This window comes from Penicillium alfredii (assembly GCF_028826965.1).
Source record: "Penicillium alfredii strain IBT 34128 chromosome Unknown utg000004l_segment0_segment0, whole genome shotgun sequence".
Lineage (NCBI taxonomy): Eukaryota > Fungi > Ascomycota > Eurotiomycetes > Eurotiales > Aspergillaceae > Penicillium > Penicillium alfredii.
Window position 1 is genome coordinate 1,350,426 of NW_026622701.1, and position 17,482 is coordinate 1,367,907.

The 17,482-nt window shown below is 52.6% G+C and overlaps 6 protein-coding genes across 6 annotated transcripts; 4 read left to right on the top strand and 2 right to left on the bottom strand.

Moving 5' to 3' along the window:
• Window positions 1–206: 206 nt before the first annotated feature.
• akuA (uncharacterized protein) lies at window positions 207–2,462 on the bottom strand (the record flags this gene model as incomplete). The annotated part of the gene is made up of 6 exons (XM_056652749.1): window positions 207–317; window positions 384–614; window positions 674–777; window positions 827–1,673; window positions 1,727–2,338; window positions 2,403–2,462. 6 exons carry the CDS (start codon window positions 2,460–2,462, stop codon window positions 207–209), a joined length of 1,965 nt encoding a protein of 654 aa, XP_056513816.1.
• Window positions 2,463–3,139: 677 nt separating this feature from the next.
• NUU61_002168 (ferrochelatase HEM15) lies at window positions 3,140–4,577 on the top strand (the record flags this gene model as incomplete). Its single annotated transcript, XM_056652750.1, has 3 exons — window positions 3,140–3,385; window positions 3,478–4,060; window positions 4,120–4,577. 3 exons carry the CDS (start codon window positions 3,140–3,142, stop codon window positions 4,575–4,577), a joined length of 1,287 nt encoding a protein of 428 aa, XP_056513817.1.
• A 334-nt stretch (window positions 4,578–4,911) lies between these two features.
• Window positions 4,912–6,773, top strand: NUU61_002169 (putative tetracycline-efflux transporter; the record flags this gene model as incomplete). The annotated part of the gene is made up of 3 exons (XM_056652751.1): window positions 4,912–5,106; window positions 5,170–6,622; window positions 6,691–6,773. 3 exons carry the CDS (start codon window positions 4,912–4,914, stop codon window positions 6,771–6,773), a joined length of 1,731 nt encoding a protein of 576 aa, XP_056513818.1.
• Window positions 6,774–7,340: 567 nt separating this feature from the next.
• On the top strand, window positions 7,341–10,139 carry NUU61_002170 (pentatricopeptide repeat protein; the record flags this gene model as incomplete). The annotated part of the gene is made up of 1 exon (XM_056652752.1): window positions 7,341–10,139. The coding sequence occupies one exon, from the start codon at window positions 7,341–7,343 to the stop codon at window positions 10,137–10,139; it is 2,799 nt and encodes a 932-aa protein (XP_056513819.1).
• A 327-nt stretch (window positions 10,140–10,466) lies between these two features.
• On the top strand, window positions 10,467–11,951 carry erg1 (squalene monooxygenase erg1; the record flags this gene model as incomplete). The annotated part of the gene is made up of 1 exon (XM_056652753.1): window positions 10,467–11,951. One exon carries the CDS (start codon window positions 10,467–10,469, stop codon window positions 11,949–11,951), a length of 1,485 nt encoding a protein of 494 aa, XP_056513820.1.
• A 1,678-nt stretch (window positions 11,952–13,629) lies between these two features.
• Window positions 13,630–17,125, bottom strand: NUU61_002172 (uncharacterized protein; the record flags this gene model as incomplete). The annotated part of the gene is made up of 4 exons (XM_056652754.1): window positions 13,630–16,055; window positions 16,115–16,333; window positions 16,398–16,469; window positions 16,519–17,125. 4 exons carry the CDS (start codon window positions 17,123–17,125, stop codon window positions 13,630–13,632), a joined length of 3,324 nt encoding a protein of 1,107 aa, XP_056513821.1.
• Window positions 17,126–17,482: the final 357 nt, after the last annotated feature.

Consider the following 17,482-nt stretch of genomic DNA (forward strand, 5'->3'; position numbering starts at 1 on the left):
GTATAATCCGAGACAGCTGTACAGGGCTGTCAAATTTCTGAAAGACACATCTTGATCTTCAAATATTGCCAATTAAACTTAATTCCTCTATAAAGCCAAACATGCTACCAAATGCGAGGAGCGAGAGATATCGTAACTCATTATTCACCAAGGACCATCCTTCCGGACGTTCGACTCGTGGGTATTGGACAGGGAGCACCAAGAACCTAGTACTTCTGCTCAAAATATTGCTCCACCCGATCCACGAGATCTGCTTTCTTTCCAGCCGCAGACCGGCCATGCGAAATCAAAAACTCCTTGAGCACGGGCATGGTGAGCTAAATCCACACACGGAGTTGTCAGCCAAATTCAATACACACGTTTGTTTGATAACCAATGCTCACCTTTGACACAGACCCTTTCTCATAGCTCCATTTGATGTCAGCATCAAGTCCAGCGGAGTCGCTCTCGATCTTCGGCCGCTTCGCTGGCTGGGCACCGCTATCCATGCCTTCGCCACGGTCTTTGGCACTTCGCTTCACCAGGGTTGTTTTGGTGGCCGCAGTTCCACCGAACATCTTCGCGGACTGAGCATCAAGCTCATCGGACCATGCGAGAACGTAGTCCCCAGCGCGCTGGAACAGAATCAGTGCCACATTCATGAATCGCAAAAACACCCAACTAAATGACCTACCTTGTCAATTTGGCGGTACCGCGGTGTTGTCTTATCTTCAGGCTTTTCTGGGAGGTCCTCGTCCAAGGCTAAGGCCTGTAGAATACGATAATGCCATTGAAGGGCTGCCAACAATTAGAACTAGTTTCGCAGAGAACAAATTGGACAACTTACAAGGATTGGGGTATTTGGGAGGTTCGTATACGGCTTTTGGGAGCTGCAGTTGCTGAATCACCGCGCGCATGGAATCGATCAACGGCTCCGGGGCGACATTCATAGTAGTCTCAGGATTCTGTCGAACATCGTCTGCGAAAGGGAGAGGGATAATCCACATCCCGGGCGGTACCTTCTGCACACCGTTCTCGTCGACCTTCTCCGCTCCGGCGATCATCGCAGCCAAGACCGGGGCAGCGTTCTTGCGAGGAATGAACCAAACCAGGGCCATTTTCTCGTCATTCTGAAGCTTCTGTTGCAGTGCTGAGAAGACACGCGTGGAACCAACATAGTCTTCCTCGGAGGGATAAATGAACGACGGGTGTTTGACATTGGCCCAGATGGGAAGAGCGGATAGTGGTTTGAATCCAATGATACGGATTACGGGGTCACCGAAATTTCTCAGCGCCTGCTGTTCTTCGGGTGTGAAAGAAACCTGTTCGCCGCCAAACTTGTACGCTTTGCGGATTTCCGATTTCTCGACCGTGCGTGCTGTGTCGTCGGCCATCTGCGTCGTTATACCCTTGGCAATCTGAGGGTTCTCTCCTCCAAGCCAGACAAAGCAACTCCGCGACGGCTCCTGTCGTTTGAGGAGTAGGTATCCATTGACAGAAATTTTGAAGTTGGGACCGAGTTCGAGGGGAATATTTGAAAACAGCGCGCGGCGGGGAACTGATCGGGAGTTTATGCTGGACAAGAGGGAATTGAGCAGCGAGAGACCATCTCCTTTGGCCGTCGAGGTATTGATGTCGGGTTGCAGATAGGCGGGCGCCTCGCCATCACTCGGTGATGTTTTGTAAATAATGTCCTGTACTGTGTGAGTATTTCTCTGTGTAGAAAATATCCAGTTCAATTACCTACATCGTAGAACTTGGATGTCTCAAATTCACGATCCGGACGAGAAATGGGAAACAATTCAATCGTGACCCCCAGATCGTACAGATCTCGTGCCCGCACTGTTGCAGCTGACCGGAGAGACTTGTTGTCTACATGGGGGTTGTCGTTGTCGGTCACGATAAAGAGCCGGCGCGACAGGAAGTTCGGGGCTTTGGATGTAAAGATTTGGTTGGCACAAAACAATACGTTGGCCATCGACACTTGCTCCTTCGATGGCTGTAAGATCTGCCGTGTCTCCGCTTCGTCTTCGGCCAGCGCCCGCAGTTCCTTGACCTCCTGGGCCGATGGTATGTCCAAATCGGTGAATAGATAGCAATGCGGATACGAGGGATCTTCGCGACCCTCCTCCTGTTCGTCGTAGAATTTGGAAGACTGCGTCCCGTAGAGCAAGACTCCGATCATGTCATGGGGATTGGATATGATGCGCTGTTGCATCAAATTATAGGCACACTTGAGAGCGGCAGATGTGGGAGACTCCTGTATGGGTTTCTTAGGATCGGATGATGGACGGGGTGTTAGCATCGAGCTGCTAACGTCGATAGCGAAGAGGACGGCATCTTTGATGGATTTGAAGCTCTATAGTAAAAAGAAAAAAAAAGATCAGAGTCGAGAGTCAGCCAGATTTCGGTCTACCACTCACGGTTTCGTCAATCTCCTCTTCCTCCACGTCCTCTTCTCGCGCATAGTTTTCGTCGGCCATGATGGGTTGTTGGAAAGAAATGACGTCTCCCACGAGTCTTCTGCCTGACGCGCCGAGACGCGGGGGGACACGAAGGTCATGTGACAGCTTGGACTTACTCAGAGGGGCATGGCATATGCCGAGCAATTCAATCTTCTTTAACGCCGCAGAGTGTCGTCAAGTGGAGATCAATTCGCTTCATTTGACTTCCGCCAGGATCTCGCTACGCGCTGGTGGGCACCACTAATCCTCCCGCGTCCATGGTCCGCCGTTGATAAGAATTGCCAATTATTGATGTTGAGGACATGACTCCAGTGCTTCCTAGGGCAGTATGGTTGAGTAAATATGAAATTATCACCTCATTTATCTCTTCTATTTGTATCTCAATATGCTCGAGCGCTATGCTATCTCTCCTGCAGGTATATGAAGCATTCGATCGTGGAGTCAGGTGACGATCTCCGCGGTTGGATCGCAGAGTGCTGACTCCGCGGGAATGCTGATTGGCTGATCGTAGAAAGTCACCAGCTTCCTCGGCCAAGCAACCTTCGCCTCCATCCAAGCTTCATTTTTGGGAACCGCCCCCAGTTCCCCCATATACTTAATCCCCCGCTCTTCTTCCAGCCTACGTGGCTCTTGACAACTATCCTCTCTCTTTCCAATTGCCATACCTCCACAATTTCCCCGTCAATTCCCTCATCATGTCATTCCGCTCGCCCTTTGCCATACCCCGACATATATGGAACAGTGCCGCCCCGTCGGCTGTCCGACCAGTGGCTCGCAGTCTGGTAGGATGCACTAGTTACCAACGCTCCAGATTCGCGACTGCAGTGCCCCCAGTAACCCAAGATGCCACGGGCTCCAAGGGGCCGACCGCAATGGTCTTCTTGAACATGGGTGGACCATCGACAACAGATGAGGTGGAGGACTTCCTGAGCAGACTATTTGTATGCTGCCCCGGGAATTGACCCAAGCGATGATCCTCGAGGGTTTTTACTCCAATGATTGTTCACTAGCTAACACGCTGGGTTACCCACAGGCCGACGGTGACCTGATCCCTCTAGGGCGGCTTCAATCCTACCTCGGCCCCCTCATCGCCCGCCGGAGAACACCCAAGATTCAGCAGCAATACTCAGATATTGGTGGAGGCTCGCCCATTCGCAAGTGGTCGGAATATCAGTGCAAGGAGATGTGCAAGCTGCTGGACAAGATGTCGCCGGAAACCGCCCCGCACAAACCTTATGTAGCATTCCGCTACGCTGCACCATTGACGGAGACCATGTATGAACAATTATTTGCTGATGGATTCGGGAACGGCAAGGGTGGTCGTGCGGTGGCTTTTACCCAGTACCCGCAATACTCGTGCTCCACGACCGGCAGCTCCCTCAATGAGCTGTGGAAGTGGCGTAACCGCTTGGAAGGCAAGCGTGCCAATGGAGAGGCGGATCCTGCGGGAACAATCCAGTGGAGTGTCATTGACCGGTGGCCCTCCCACCCTGGTCTCATCGAGGCTTTTGCCCAGAATATCGAGGCCCAATTGAAGACGTACCCGGCCGAGAAGCGCAATGAAGTTGTGCTGTTGTTTTCGGCCCACAGTTTGCCTATGAGCGTTGTCAACCGAGGTAACTACATCCCTTTAGATATTCGTCAAGGTGGACTTCGCTGATCGATGTTCTTGCAGGTGATCCCTACCCGGCTGAGGTGGCTGCGACTGTCCATGCTGTGATGCAGCGACTGGGTTTCAGCAACCCTTACCGTCTGTGCTGGCAGTCCAAGGTGGGCCCTAAAGCGTGGCTTGGTGCCCAAACGAGCGACACCGTCCAGGAGTATGTCAAGCGAGGCCACACAGATTTGATTCTGGTGCCCGTTGCTTTCACCAGCGACCACATCGAGACTCTGTACGAGCTGGACCTGGAGGTCATGGAAGAAGCCAATAGCCCAGGGGTGAAGCGGGCGGAGAGCTTGAACGGGAACCCGGTCTTCATCCAGGCGCTTGCGGATCTTGCTCTGGAGCACATGAACAAGGGAGAGCTCTGCTCTCGCCAGCTGACCCTGCGTTGCCAGGGCTGCACCAGTGAGCGGTGCCTGGGCCAGAAGAAGTTCTTTGCAGGAAAGGAGAACGAGGCTCTCGTGCTGTGAAGTAGATGTCGATGTATTTGGGGGGCTTTTTCTCCTGCTCTGGCATTGTATATATACACGCGATTTCGAGGGGTATTGCATAGGCTACAAATACTCCCACCTCTGTACATAGTCATTGTAATAGCAGCCTCAATTTGGGCATGTATGATCAGAACCCACTCTTATCAAGCTATTGTGATAAGGCCGGTTGGCGCAGTTCCCTCGCATCACTCTCTGTCGACGGGTAATCCTGACACCACCGAGTGCCATTACAAATCAACGATGTGCTAGAAATTGGGATTTGTCCTGCAATATTTTCCTCATGACACTACTCCCTGCTTGATCGACATTGATCATGGAGAATGAACAATTTTTTGCAGACGAGCCCGAGGTCGACACACGCAACGCCTGTCGCACTGCCGAGGATGCAGAGCAGCACTCGCGCCGCAGCGCAAGTCCCCTGCTGTCCGACATGCCCCCAGATCATGAACTCCCTGAAGAGCAGATTTTTGACAACGTAAAACCTCAGCCATCATGGAGGGCACCCAGTGTAAGACTTTTTTTTTTCGATTCTATGCCGACGCACGTTCAACCCTGATTGTAACATCGACAGATCTGGTGGCTGTTGCCATTCGGCCTCCTGTTCATGGTGGGCTTCGGTGGACTCGCCGTGCCCAAGATCAATTTGATCATCTCTCTGGTCTGTCGAGATTATCTCGCTGAAAAGAGTCTCAAAGAGCCCGGTTTTACTTATCTTCCGGTCGCCTTCGGGAGAGACAATTCGCACTGTCAAATCCCCGAGGTACAGTCACTGGTTGCTCGGTTCCAGCTCTACCTCAATCTTGCAGCTGGCATTATCTCGGCACTGGTCAGTCCCCGACTGGGGCATCTGTCCGACCGGTATGGACGGACCAGGATGATCGCGCTGGGCGCCATGGGCGCTGTGCTGAATGAAGTCATCACCGTGATTGTCGCGTCTTGGCCCGAACGCATGCCGGTTAATCTGCTCCTGGTCGGGGCCATGCTGGACGGCTTGGGCGGGTCCTTCACTGCAGCACTGGCTTTGATCCATTCCTATGCATCTGATTGCACGCCGCCCGAGCGACGGAGCGTGGCATTTGGTCTATTCCATGGCGCTCTATTCTTTGGAATCGCCGCGGGCCCCAGCGGAGCAGCATTCTTGATTAAAAAGTCTGGCGGGACTTTGCCTGTCTTCTATATTGCCCTCGCACTTCATGCGACTTTTTGTCTGGCCGTCGCTTTTATTGTCCCCGAGTCTCTCTCCCAGGAACGCCAACAAGCCGCCCGTGACAGGCATCGGGAGAAGACCGCTGACAATGGAGCCTCCAACTGGTGCTCGTGGAGCTCTTGGAACCCAATCCATCTTGTGACACCTCTCGTCATTCTCCTGCCAGCGGTAGGACGGCCGAGTGTGCTCTTTCCCACGCGCCGAGGCGCCACTCCGACTCTTCGACGAAATATTGTCTTGCTGGCCGCCATCGACACAGTCGTCTTCGGCGTTACCATGGGTGCCGGACAGCTCATCATCATCTACGCTGAGTACATGTTCCATTGGGACAGCGTGGAATCTAGCCTGTTCGTGTCGGTGAACAATGTGGTGCGCGTGATCAATCTCTTCGTGGTTCTCCCGATCGTGGCTCGGCTCTTCCGCACACCAACCAAGGACGACGGCAGCATCCGCGGATCCGATATGCTGGACATCGTGCTCATCCGGCTCTCGATTCTCTTTGATATCTTGGGCTATATTGGTTACATGCTGGCAAGGCATCCAGCGATGATGATCCTATCCGGCGCCGTCGCGTCTCTGGGTGGCATGGGATCACCAACCCTGCAGGCCTCGCTCACCAAGCATGTCCCTCCCGATCGGATCGGCCAGATGCTTGGTGTCACGGGTCTTTTACACGCCCTTGCCCGCATTATCGCGCCGACTATCTTCAATCTGATCTATAGTGTGACCGTCGCCACCTATCCTCAGGCTGTTTTCGTGTCCCTAGCGGCTCTGTTTGGCGTGGCGTTTTTCCTGAGCTGGCTTATTCGACCATACGGTATGTTTCCTTTTCCCCATCAAGAACCATCTTAGGAATATAACAATGATCTAACTGATTTTTGCCAGTCAATCTGGATGAGGTCCCCTCGCATTCGAGAGACGAGGCTAATGAGCATGGCTACGATGAGAATACCCCACTGCTGCGGTGAGTGAGTATAATTTGGATTTGTATCTACCATTACCATATATAACTGCATATAATTGGCTTGGATTGTGTTGAAAATATTCGAGATTTAGAAAAATATAGTGATCTCTCCTATGCGTTAAGGGTGAAGATGAGTGTTAGTCCCCTCAAACTTAAAGGGTTTCGAGCCTGTATTAGTGAGCATTGAGATGACAGTGTGATTTATATCAGCATCGCAATATCAGGAGCCCTAGAGGAATTCAGATTTTGAAAAATCCCCATGCCAAAACACCTCACACGTTTGGGTATACAGTCGAAGCGTCCAATAAGCATCCAGCATTTTCACGCCAGGGGAGACTCGGGCGGACCGCACCGACCTAACACGCACCCGAAGAAAAAGCGGCCTGAGGGTTTTGTCCTTAGCACTCGGGTGCGCCATTGTCTCTTCGTCTTCGCTACTAAATACACACTTACAACGGAAACCCTTAGCCAACCTCATTCACCTACCATCTTCCTTGTTGGCTACCTGCCTCTGCAATTGCCGATGCGTATCCCGTGAGGTTAGCGTGCCTCGCGGCCAACTTCCTCCATCATGTTCGCCAAAGCCGCAAACACCTCAATGGTCCCGTCGCGCAATGCCCTTCGAGTGCTCCGACAATTGGCTCTAACCGGATCCACCGTCGGCGGTCTTTGCACCGTTGCTGTCATCACGTACGATGTCCACCGCCGAATTCGCGTGGCCGAACAGATCATCGAAAACAAACGAGTCCTGCACACATCCGCTCCAAAGTACGATGCGACCTCCTCCGCCAAGCGCCTAGCAGCCATGATGGAAGCCGCTGAGGCGGGCGAGTTTACGGGCCTGCAATCCTTCAAGGACAAGAACAATGGATCCCGTGCGCAAACGCCGCAAGCTGGTCCCGAGCCAGAAGCACCCATGGACGAGGAGCTGCTGAAGAGCTTGAAATGCCCACCCATACCTAGCTTCGCTGGCCAGGGCTTCTCTTCTGCGCAAGAATATACACCGGATTTGACATCTGAAGAATCCCCCGACGACAAGACCGGTGCTGCCAATGATGCCGCTCTAGCCCGGGAGGCTGAAGAGGCCGCGGCTGCCCGAGCCGCTGGGGAGCTTCCGTTTGAAGAAAAACTCCGTGACATGCTGCAGCAAGGTCGCGAAATTGATGCCGCATATTTATTCTTGAAGCAGATCCCTCACTCGCACGATTGTGGTATCTCGCTGGAGAGACGAGAGATAGGGTGCGAAGTCTTCAAAATGAATTGCATCAAGGGGAATATTTTCGCTGCGCGAACTCTGTTTGATCGCATCGCCAAGGTGTCGTTCGTGACTTCGGAGATGTGGGCCACGATGATGCATTTGCTTGCGAAAGAAGGCCATATCGAATCAGTCGGCAACCTGTTCGATCGTCACTGCACCAAGCTCATTGTTCCATCTTATCTGCTCGAGGTGATCCTTCGCTGTCTTCTGGAATCAAAGCGACTAATCTCGGCGAAATGGCTTTTCTGGTATCGCATCCAAGAGGATCGCGACTGCGGCCTGTGCGGGGCCTACCTCGATGGGCTATGGAGAAAGACCAGAAATTTGGAACTTATCAATGGCGAATTCAGAACCATTTTAACCGGTCTTGTCTTCTTGAAGCGGGCGCCAACCGAAAAACTTCTCAATCCCATGGTCAAAGCCTACGTTGAATTTGGCCAGCCCGACGCCGCGGAAGCGCTGGTGCAAGACATGCCTGAGAAGTACAAAGTCCAGCCTGGATTGCGGACTGTTGGCTTGCTTTCTTATGGTAGGGCGCTTGCGCTCGATTGGGACGGTGTCATGGCCGACTTGCGGGACATGCACGCACGGGGATTTACTCAGAACAAGGCAGATTTCTCGGTGGTTTTCGACCGCGTTTTTCTGGAGTACTGGCCGATTCATAAGGGCACGGAAATTTACGACTTCCTTATGGGCTGCATCATCCAATTTGACATCGTACCCGATGATGTCCTTTATCGGCACATCTTAGAGGCGTTGATCGATCGAGGTACCCCTGACATGGTCTCTAATATCACCAATCTGGCCAAGGAGCACAAATGGCCCATCAGTTTGGGGGACAAAGAACTTTGCAACCTCATTGAGAGCCGCCGCAAGTCAATGGAAAACGCCCCGATAGGATTTTGGCGGACGCTACAAGCGGCGAAACGGCAGTATGGCCAGGCGGCCAGCTTCTTGCGCGTCTTGGGATCAAACGCGCATTCTTGGGCCACGGAACGACAAGTCTTGCAGCCGATTCATCGCCCGGCGGATGATTTATACGCCCATAGTCTTGATAATATGGCAACCGCGAAGCCGATCGATATGCACATCCCCCTCCGCCGGCGAATGGAGCATTTTCTCCATGTAGGCAAGTTCCACGATGCGCTGGATGTCTACCAGTACGCTAAAAAGGCCGGATATGTCATGCGGCCGATTCATCTCAAGCTGGCCGTGATCGCGACGATGCTCGCAAATGGCAAGACTGGATTGGTGGACGCGTGTATCATGGTCAAGGCTGACTGGTACTATGGGCTTCAAATCCCAACGCTGGAAGACACCCCGCGCTGGCCGAGAACGTTCCCGCTGTTTTTCCAACAGCTTCTGCAGACAAGTCCAGAGCTCGCTAGCGAAGCGACTATTTTTAAGATGGCAATCTTCGAATTTTATAAGACCTGCACTATCGAACCGGGTTTCAAGTTCAAGCATTTCATCTCCATTGCTGTCAGCCGAAAGCTCATTCTCAATGGCAAATCACACCTTGCCATCAGACTTCTGACGGCAATCTATACATCTCGATGGCGGCACGAGTACGGCTTTGACCAAGCGCTGCTGAAGATTTTCATGCGCGCCTTCGCTCACGTTGGCAACCTCCGGGGCGTGTGGTGGTGCATGCTCACCGTGCTCTCGCGGGACGAACCCGTTCTCCGGAACTTTGTGGTAGAAGCCCACCTCGTCATGTCCATTTTGGACGATAAGCTGAGCCGGCGATCGTACCTACAGCACCGCCGGTCGGATATGGGAACCCTGGCGGAGCTAGTGAAGGTACTGGATAAAAAGCTGCACCAGGACCCGTATTGGTTGGGAATCACTACCGACCTGGATTTTAAACGCCAGATGCGCGAAGAGCTCCGTTCCATCGCCCACGATGAACTGGATTCCGTTCCCAGTGGGCTAGTTCGAAACATGATTGTGACCTTTGACGAACAGATGGAGCTGGATTTCTTGGTGAACCCCCACCAGGCGACTCCTATTTCGCTGCACCGATGGAATGAGAAGTCTATACTGGGGCAACCAAGTATACCGGCGGATGATCCTCAGTATCCGCAGAAGAGATGGGTAGATGTAGGCTAAGATGTACATATTGTGTATAAAATGAATATTTCTCGGACAATTTCATTGTATAGGGCATTGCAGTGTATATTGCAGTGTATTATCATAGTAATCAGGAAGTATAGAAAGGCCAAGTCCATGCTCGTCTCTGCGCCGTAGAACTGAGAAGGCGGAGAGTGGACTGCCTTCACATGTCAGGCCACACCCCTGGTTTCCCCCCAACAAAAAAAAAAAGAAAACATCAGCCCACGCACTTTGGCTTCATAAAATCCTCCTTTCTCGCAGCATCTCGATAATGCTGAGGTTCTATCCGAGCCATTCTGATTCTGTTCTCACATGAATTCCACCATGACCTCCGTCAACGGCCATGTCTCCAAATCGCAGCAAGCGGCGCAGCGCCGCATCGAGCACCACGAAGCCGATGTCGTGATCGTGGGCGCCGGGATTATGGGTTGTGCGCTTGCCGTAGCGCTGGGAAGACAAGGACGGAGCGTCATTCTGCTAGAGAATTCAATGAAGGAGCCCGACCGCATTGTGGGTGAGCTCCTCCAGCCCGGAGGGGTGCACGCATTGGAAATGCTGGGACTGCGGGATTGTCTGGAGGAGATCGACTCGATCGATGTCAAGGGATACTATGTCTCATACTTTGGCGAGCCCGTGCTTTTGGACTACCCCAAGTCCACGCCGTCGTCGGCCTCGCCACTAGGCCGGACTTTCCATCACGGCCGGTTTGTGATAAAACTGCGTGCGGCGGCCCTGGCCTGCGCCAACGTGACGGTGGTCGAGACTAAGGCGACGGCGCTGGTGACATCGTCGTATACGCAGCAGGTGCTCGGGGTCGAGTGCGTGGCTAAGGACCTCAAGGACTGCTATTTTGCCCAGCTCACTGTTGTCGCCAACGGCTACGACTCCAAACTCGGAAAATCGTACCACCCGCACACCCCGACGCGCCGGTCCAAGTTCTGGGGCCTCGAGCTCATCGACGCTAAGCTGCCGGCTCCCTGCTACGGTCATGTTCTGCTCAGTAACAGTCCGCCCGTGCTTATGTACCAGATCGGCACCCACGAGACCCGCATCCTCGTTGATATCCCCGATAATTTGCCCTCGGCCTCGGTGAAGAACGGTGGCGTCAAGGGTCACTTACGGAATACTATCTTGCCTATATTGCCCGAGTCCGTACAACCGTCGTTCCTGGCTGCGTTGGAGAAGGGCCAGCTGCGTTCGATGCCGAATTCGTTTCTACCCGCTTCGGCCAACAAAACCCCCGGCTTAGCCATTCTTGGTGATGCACTAAATATGCGACATCCTCTGACCGGAGGTGGAATGACCGTCGCACTCAACGATGTCTGCGTCCTCCGCGACTTGCTGAGCCCGGAGCGTGTACCGAGTCTCTCAGATACGCGGTTGGTGCTGAAGCAGCTCAGCCGCTTCCATTGGACCCGAAAAAATTCGGCTACCGTCATCAACATTTTAGCCCAGGCACTGTACATGCTTTTTGCTGCTAATGGTATGTGTTTGTTCCGTGTTTTCTCCTCTCTCGTGCCTCACGCTTACATTCATTCAGATCAAAATCTCAAGGCCCTGCAACGTGGCTGCTTCCGCTACTTCCAATTAGGCTACGTCGCCGGGCCCGTCGGGCTACTGGCAGGCCTGATCAAGCAGCCGTTTATTCTGTTCAGCCACTTCTTCTCTGTCGCCTTCCTCTCTATCTGGGTTCTCTTCCGGGAAACTCCCGTGTCCCGGTTGTTGTTATTCCCGTTCCAGTCCATCATGGTGTTTTGGACTGCCTGCGTGGTGATTGCCCCATATATCTTTGCCGAGATATGGAGCTAACGCGTGGGTTATCTCACTCTATTCTTTAATTTTTCTTATTGCCTTCTATGAACATAACTTCTTCTTTTTTTTTATTTTCTTTTTGTTGATGGCAACCTGGCCCTGTTGTTCCTCTGGGGTTTCCCATTGTGGTTTTTCTTACGACTTTTATTTGGATGTGCATTAATTCCTGTCTTCTCTTCTTCGGCCACTTTCGCGCACTTTGGGAGTCCTTGAAAAGCGTTTCTGTTATGTCACATGTACTATACCACACTCATATACTAGACGTATTTACTGCAACCAGAAATTTGCTCGCTGGCAGTTGATAAAGCAGATGAGTTGATATCAGGAAACCAGGAAACCAGAATCCTAGAAAGCACTTGAGGCATCTATGAGATCCCGACAATACGCGAATTCAATCAACAAGCAAGCTAATTATATACCGAAAAGCTAGTAGCCATACTACTCCTACTACTCCAGGGTTGTCCTTAAAGAATAACTATTGTGCAAGGGAACGTACTTAATTTGGATGAATTGGCATGGCATGAATTGTTCGTATTGTTAGCCAGCGTTTATGAGAGCAACTCCTGTCTATTTCCCTCCCAAGGCCCCACCGCCCCTTCACCTCTTCTGGGGTTTGTTTACTTCACACAATTCCCACCATATTATCGTTCAACTATTTTCAGTTCCATTACCAACCAGCCAGTTTTCATTTGATCAACGATACGGACACGCATGACCTTTGACGATGTTGCGTGGGAAAGAAGTGAGACCATCACCGACGATTGGGTTGCCGGTCTTTTCACAGAAACAAAAGCAAAGGATGGTCACACAGCCCGATGACGGCAGTGGTGATAGCGATGGCGCAATGAAGGACAGAAGCTACCCATTTCTTTTATTTATAAGTAGCAATGCCATCTATACACAAAAGCAGAGAAGAGGAGAAAGAATTTCGTTCTCTATCCATACTTATATCGATGCCTCTATACTACCCCTCGTCGGTCAACTTTGGAAGAAGGCTATATACATAGGGCTATAGGGCTGTGCTCACCTGAACTATATACCAAAGCCTTTTTTAAGTATCCACACTTGGAATCTACTCCAAACTAGTTAAGAACAGTGAAGTTCTCTCTTTTTCGAATTTTTTTTTCTTTATTTCTCATTGGCAACATGTTATTCTTTTATACAGAACCGAAAAAGAAAATATGGCCCTCATAAGAATCAGTCACTCACACTCACTCACACTAACCCGGGGTCTAAACCATCCCACACAGCACAGAAAAAGAAAAGAAAAGAAAAGAGGAAAAGGACAAGAGAAAGGAAAAGGGAAGAAAAAAGAAAACAAAATAACTCCAAACAGCTGGAAGAAATTCGTTCATTGCGCTTGGGTTTTCTGGAAGATGAACCGGCCAACTTTTCCCCAAAGGCAACGATGATGCATATGCCGAGACACCAGGGAAGAAAGTGCAAGAAAGTACAAAAACAAAAAAAAAAAAAAAAAAGCAACAAAAGTCGCGGTCGAAACAAATATATCTGTCAGAGACTCATTTCGACAAAGTCCGAACTGCTGCGGGTACATGAGGGAGACAATCTGCCAGTGTCTCCCAAGTCAGGCCGTTAAATATGGATTGAGGATATGGACATAAACAAAACATGGAAGAGTCCCGGGGGAAGGGGGAGAGCAGGGTGAACTCCAGGTTCAGCCACCTTTTCGCAACGACTCATCTGCAGGAAGTGGTTCAGGGCCACTGTGGTCCCCATTCCGGGTTTCACTCGACGTCTTGGTGTTCTTGCGATTCTTTTTCTTCGTGGTTTGCCAACCGCCGTGGCTGGTGTCAGTGACGCCATTGGGAGCTCCGCCAGATTTGCGTGGCGGATGGTCCACGTGCCGGTCCTTGGACTCGGATGCTGGGGTAGAGTGCTGCGGTGCATCATGACGGCCCTTTGACTTGGGCTTGTGGTTGACACCATTCACTTTCTCGGGATGCTCAACCCCGTTTGGTCTTCGCTTTGAATTTGACGCCTGAGGCCTGGTCTCATGTGGAGCACCAGATGATGAAGTGGATTTGTCACCCGCCGGCCCTTGTTTGGATGCTTCCTTGCCTGTTCCTGAATGCACGCCGTTCTTGGGTCGCTCGGAACTCGCCTTGGGTGGAGGATGTGATTGGGCCAGTTTCTCGGCGTTTGACAAGTGATAATTCTGCAGTCGACTGGCAAGCAACTGAGGCTGGCCATTGGCCTTTTCCGCCGGCTTCTCGTCACCCACATGATTCGTTTTTTGGGCGTCGACGGGTGGCCGGGTAAAAACGCCGGACTGTTCCATCTCAAAGGGACCGGAGTCCTGGAAATCCTGGGATAACGAATCGGAGAAACTGGCGGGCGTATTGATATTGTGGTCATCCGACGTTGACGTATAATGCGTGACGGCAGTATAAGGATCAATGAAGTCCGAGGTATATGAGGACGAGCGAGGTTCACTGGGCGGCACCGAGCCATCAACGATCAAGGGACCCCGATCTGCAGCCACGGCAGGCCGTGAAGCTGAGCGCCGTGGTTGTGATGGCTGGGGTTTTGATGCTGTGGTATTGTTCGGCTCAGAACGTCCATTGAAGCCTTCGGGCGAAAACGTTGCCGGCCGATACTCTTGTTGGACGGGAACAAAAGGCGTGTATCCGTTGGGCAAAGCCAGTCCCACTGGCGTTGAAAGAGACGGCATCACAGAATTTTGCTGATAGGCCTGCAGTTGCTGCGGGGTTAGATAGTAGCCCAGAACATCCTGTGGCCGGTTGCCGTCCACCGAGTCGGAGCGAGATCCATTGCTGGGAAGACTGTTTGGCGGCAGAGCGTTCTCGTCCCCACTGCCCTCTCCACCTTCTGACGAATCTGTGGCTGATCGTTGTTTGGAGCCGTGCGAGTTCTCCAGGTGCTGTGGGATGGTATAAAAAGGCAGGAAATTCTGGAGGGATGGTGAGTTTTGGGGCCGCGCAGGCTGCGATTGCGCTCGAAGTGACCCCTTGGGCGACCCATTTACAGCCGAGGATCGCCGTGAGTTGCGACGAAAGTCGGGCAGGGCAACATTGGCAGAGGGCGAGGGGGGATTTGTAGTGCTGCCCTGCGGATTGGACGCGCTAACAGAAGCATAGGTAGGGTTTTTAAACGATTGCTGCCGCTGTAATGTGTTGGGCGGCGGGTGACTGACCGTTCCTGATCTAGACCGTGCACCCTCATCCCCGGAATACTCCTGCTGCTGCGGTATGGGGAATTGGATGAAAGGCTGGCAGAGGAACACAGGTGGAGGCCGTCCGGTGATCAACGCTTGATTGTGCAACTGCATCCGCAGCTCCTGCTCTTGCGCCTGGAGAAGCTGGATCTGTTGATACAGTTGGTCGTGCAGAAGATACTGGGCTTGCTGCTGCGCCTGCAGAGAGATTTCCGATGGGTTGCCAGTGTTGGACTGCCGGAATGCGTTGGACTTGTTCCCCGTATTCGACGCTCGGCGGCCTCCCGTATACCCACCGCGCGAGAATTGGTTCGGATATCGACCCCCACGCCCACCACCTCGGCCCCCGCGTGAGGGAAGGGATGGGGTGAGGATAGGCCGCGGTTGAGGCGGTGGCCGCTCCCACGTCCTCTCCTCCTCCGCCGGGAACTCGAATTGCTCGCAGCAAGCGATCAAATCTCCTTGGGCAGCATGCTTGAAAGCCCTCCGTAATTCCAAATGCAGACCCCGGAACGAGGTATCATCGGCGGTGTTTCCTAGATTCCTTGATGTGTTGAACGGCTCCTCCACGCACAATCGGTTGTTCATGAGCAGGTGCCAGCCCTTGGCCTCCTTGGAGATCAAGTTGCCTTCCCGCACCGAGATGACATTCTTCTCGTAGTCGAGCTCGTGGCCATAATACCTGAAAAACTCGAAAAAGAGCTCACCAACCGACTGCTTGTTCTTCCGGCCAAACTGAGTCAGGGAGTCAAGATTATCGTCGAATGAACAAACCAACCCGTCCGAGGTGACCCTTTTCTTGTGCGGGCGGGCTTGAAGGCTGGGGAGAATGGGAGGGTCTCTCGTCTGCAGAAAGTTGATGATCAAACAAATCCAAGTGTAGGAACTTAATGTGCCTCCGAGTGCTGCAAACCGAGGTTAATGCCCATCAGGACGCCTGAGGTGCATCGGGTCCAAAGCTTACCGGCATCGTTAAGAATGCGTCGTTTTGTCCAGTGCTTGACACTCATTGCCAACGGCCGCACTCGTTCATCCACCTCGACGTATGTCCGAATCATGCGGGTGTTCTCTAATGCGAGGGTGTTATTGACATTCATGTCGCAAGCCAACCGCAGCTCTGGGTCCCAGATCTTCACGATAGGAACTTTTGCATGAGACACGCAGACCACTCGTTGCATCCCATCTAAACCCCCGACGTCAGTCAGTCAGTCCAATATCCGACACCACAGGACCTGGGCGTTTCTTACGCTTCGCCAAAACTTCCGCCAACAGACACACATGCTCCAACTCCTTGTAATTGGTCGTGATACAGATATCCACTGCTCAAGTCAGTTTTGATCCTGAAGTTGGCCACTCATCACAACCTACCATCCGAGTCACTCGAGCACAGCTTATTCCCCGAGGAGCCAAAAACATGGGCCTTAATCTCGTGGCCCGGCCATTGGTCATTGAACAGCTTCTCGAGTTTGCGAACCAGCTGACGGCGGCGGTCATCGCTCTCCGCGGACGGTAATAATCGATCATAGAGGTCCATGATGTCGGCGGACAATTTCTGCTCCTCCGTCGGGTTCAGACGCCCTTTCAGTCCTTCCTTCTCCTGCGGCAGTATATCCGCCCCCAAACTATACGGTATCCGTCTCCGGAAATATGCCATGGCCGTTTCATATTTACACACACCGAGCGGTTTGCGCGCGGAGGGGGGTAAGTGGGTGGATTCGGAGTGGGTGGATCGAGGGGAGGTGCTTCCACGGGCGGGGGACGGCGACCGGGAATGAAACGAGAGGTTGCGCGCATGCTGGTAAGGGGTCGACGGAAGAGAGCTCGACTGGTGGGAGGCCAATGGCGGCCTCGGTGGGATCTCGGACGCGTCGGATTGCGGCATCCAGGCCATGGTGGAAGGCTGATCCGACGCTATAGGTGAGATGTCACCCGGGTGGTGGGAACACTTTGCATTCCCATCGATGGGTGAGACCATATAGCAATTTCTCCCAACAGTTCTCCGGGTCGAACTCGGCGGATCGATTTCCACAGCCCACCACGTTCAACGATATAGAACCCCTCGTTTTCCCACTCAATCGAAGGTCGCGGAGGGAAACCCAACAGTTTTCCGCTGTCCAGTCCCAAAGCGGTATTTCCCAGTGGGGGAGATCGTGTCTCGTGGGGAGTTCGAGGGTTGCGAGGCACCGAGAATCCTCGTCGGTGGTTTTGGGAGGAAGAATCAATCGCCCTCACAGCACGCTGCCAACCCGGAAAAAAATTCGAACAGATAAAACCCTCGAGGCACCAGTAAACAAACAAAGGAGAGGAGAAAAAAGGAGAAATTGCCTCAACC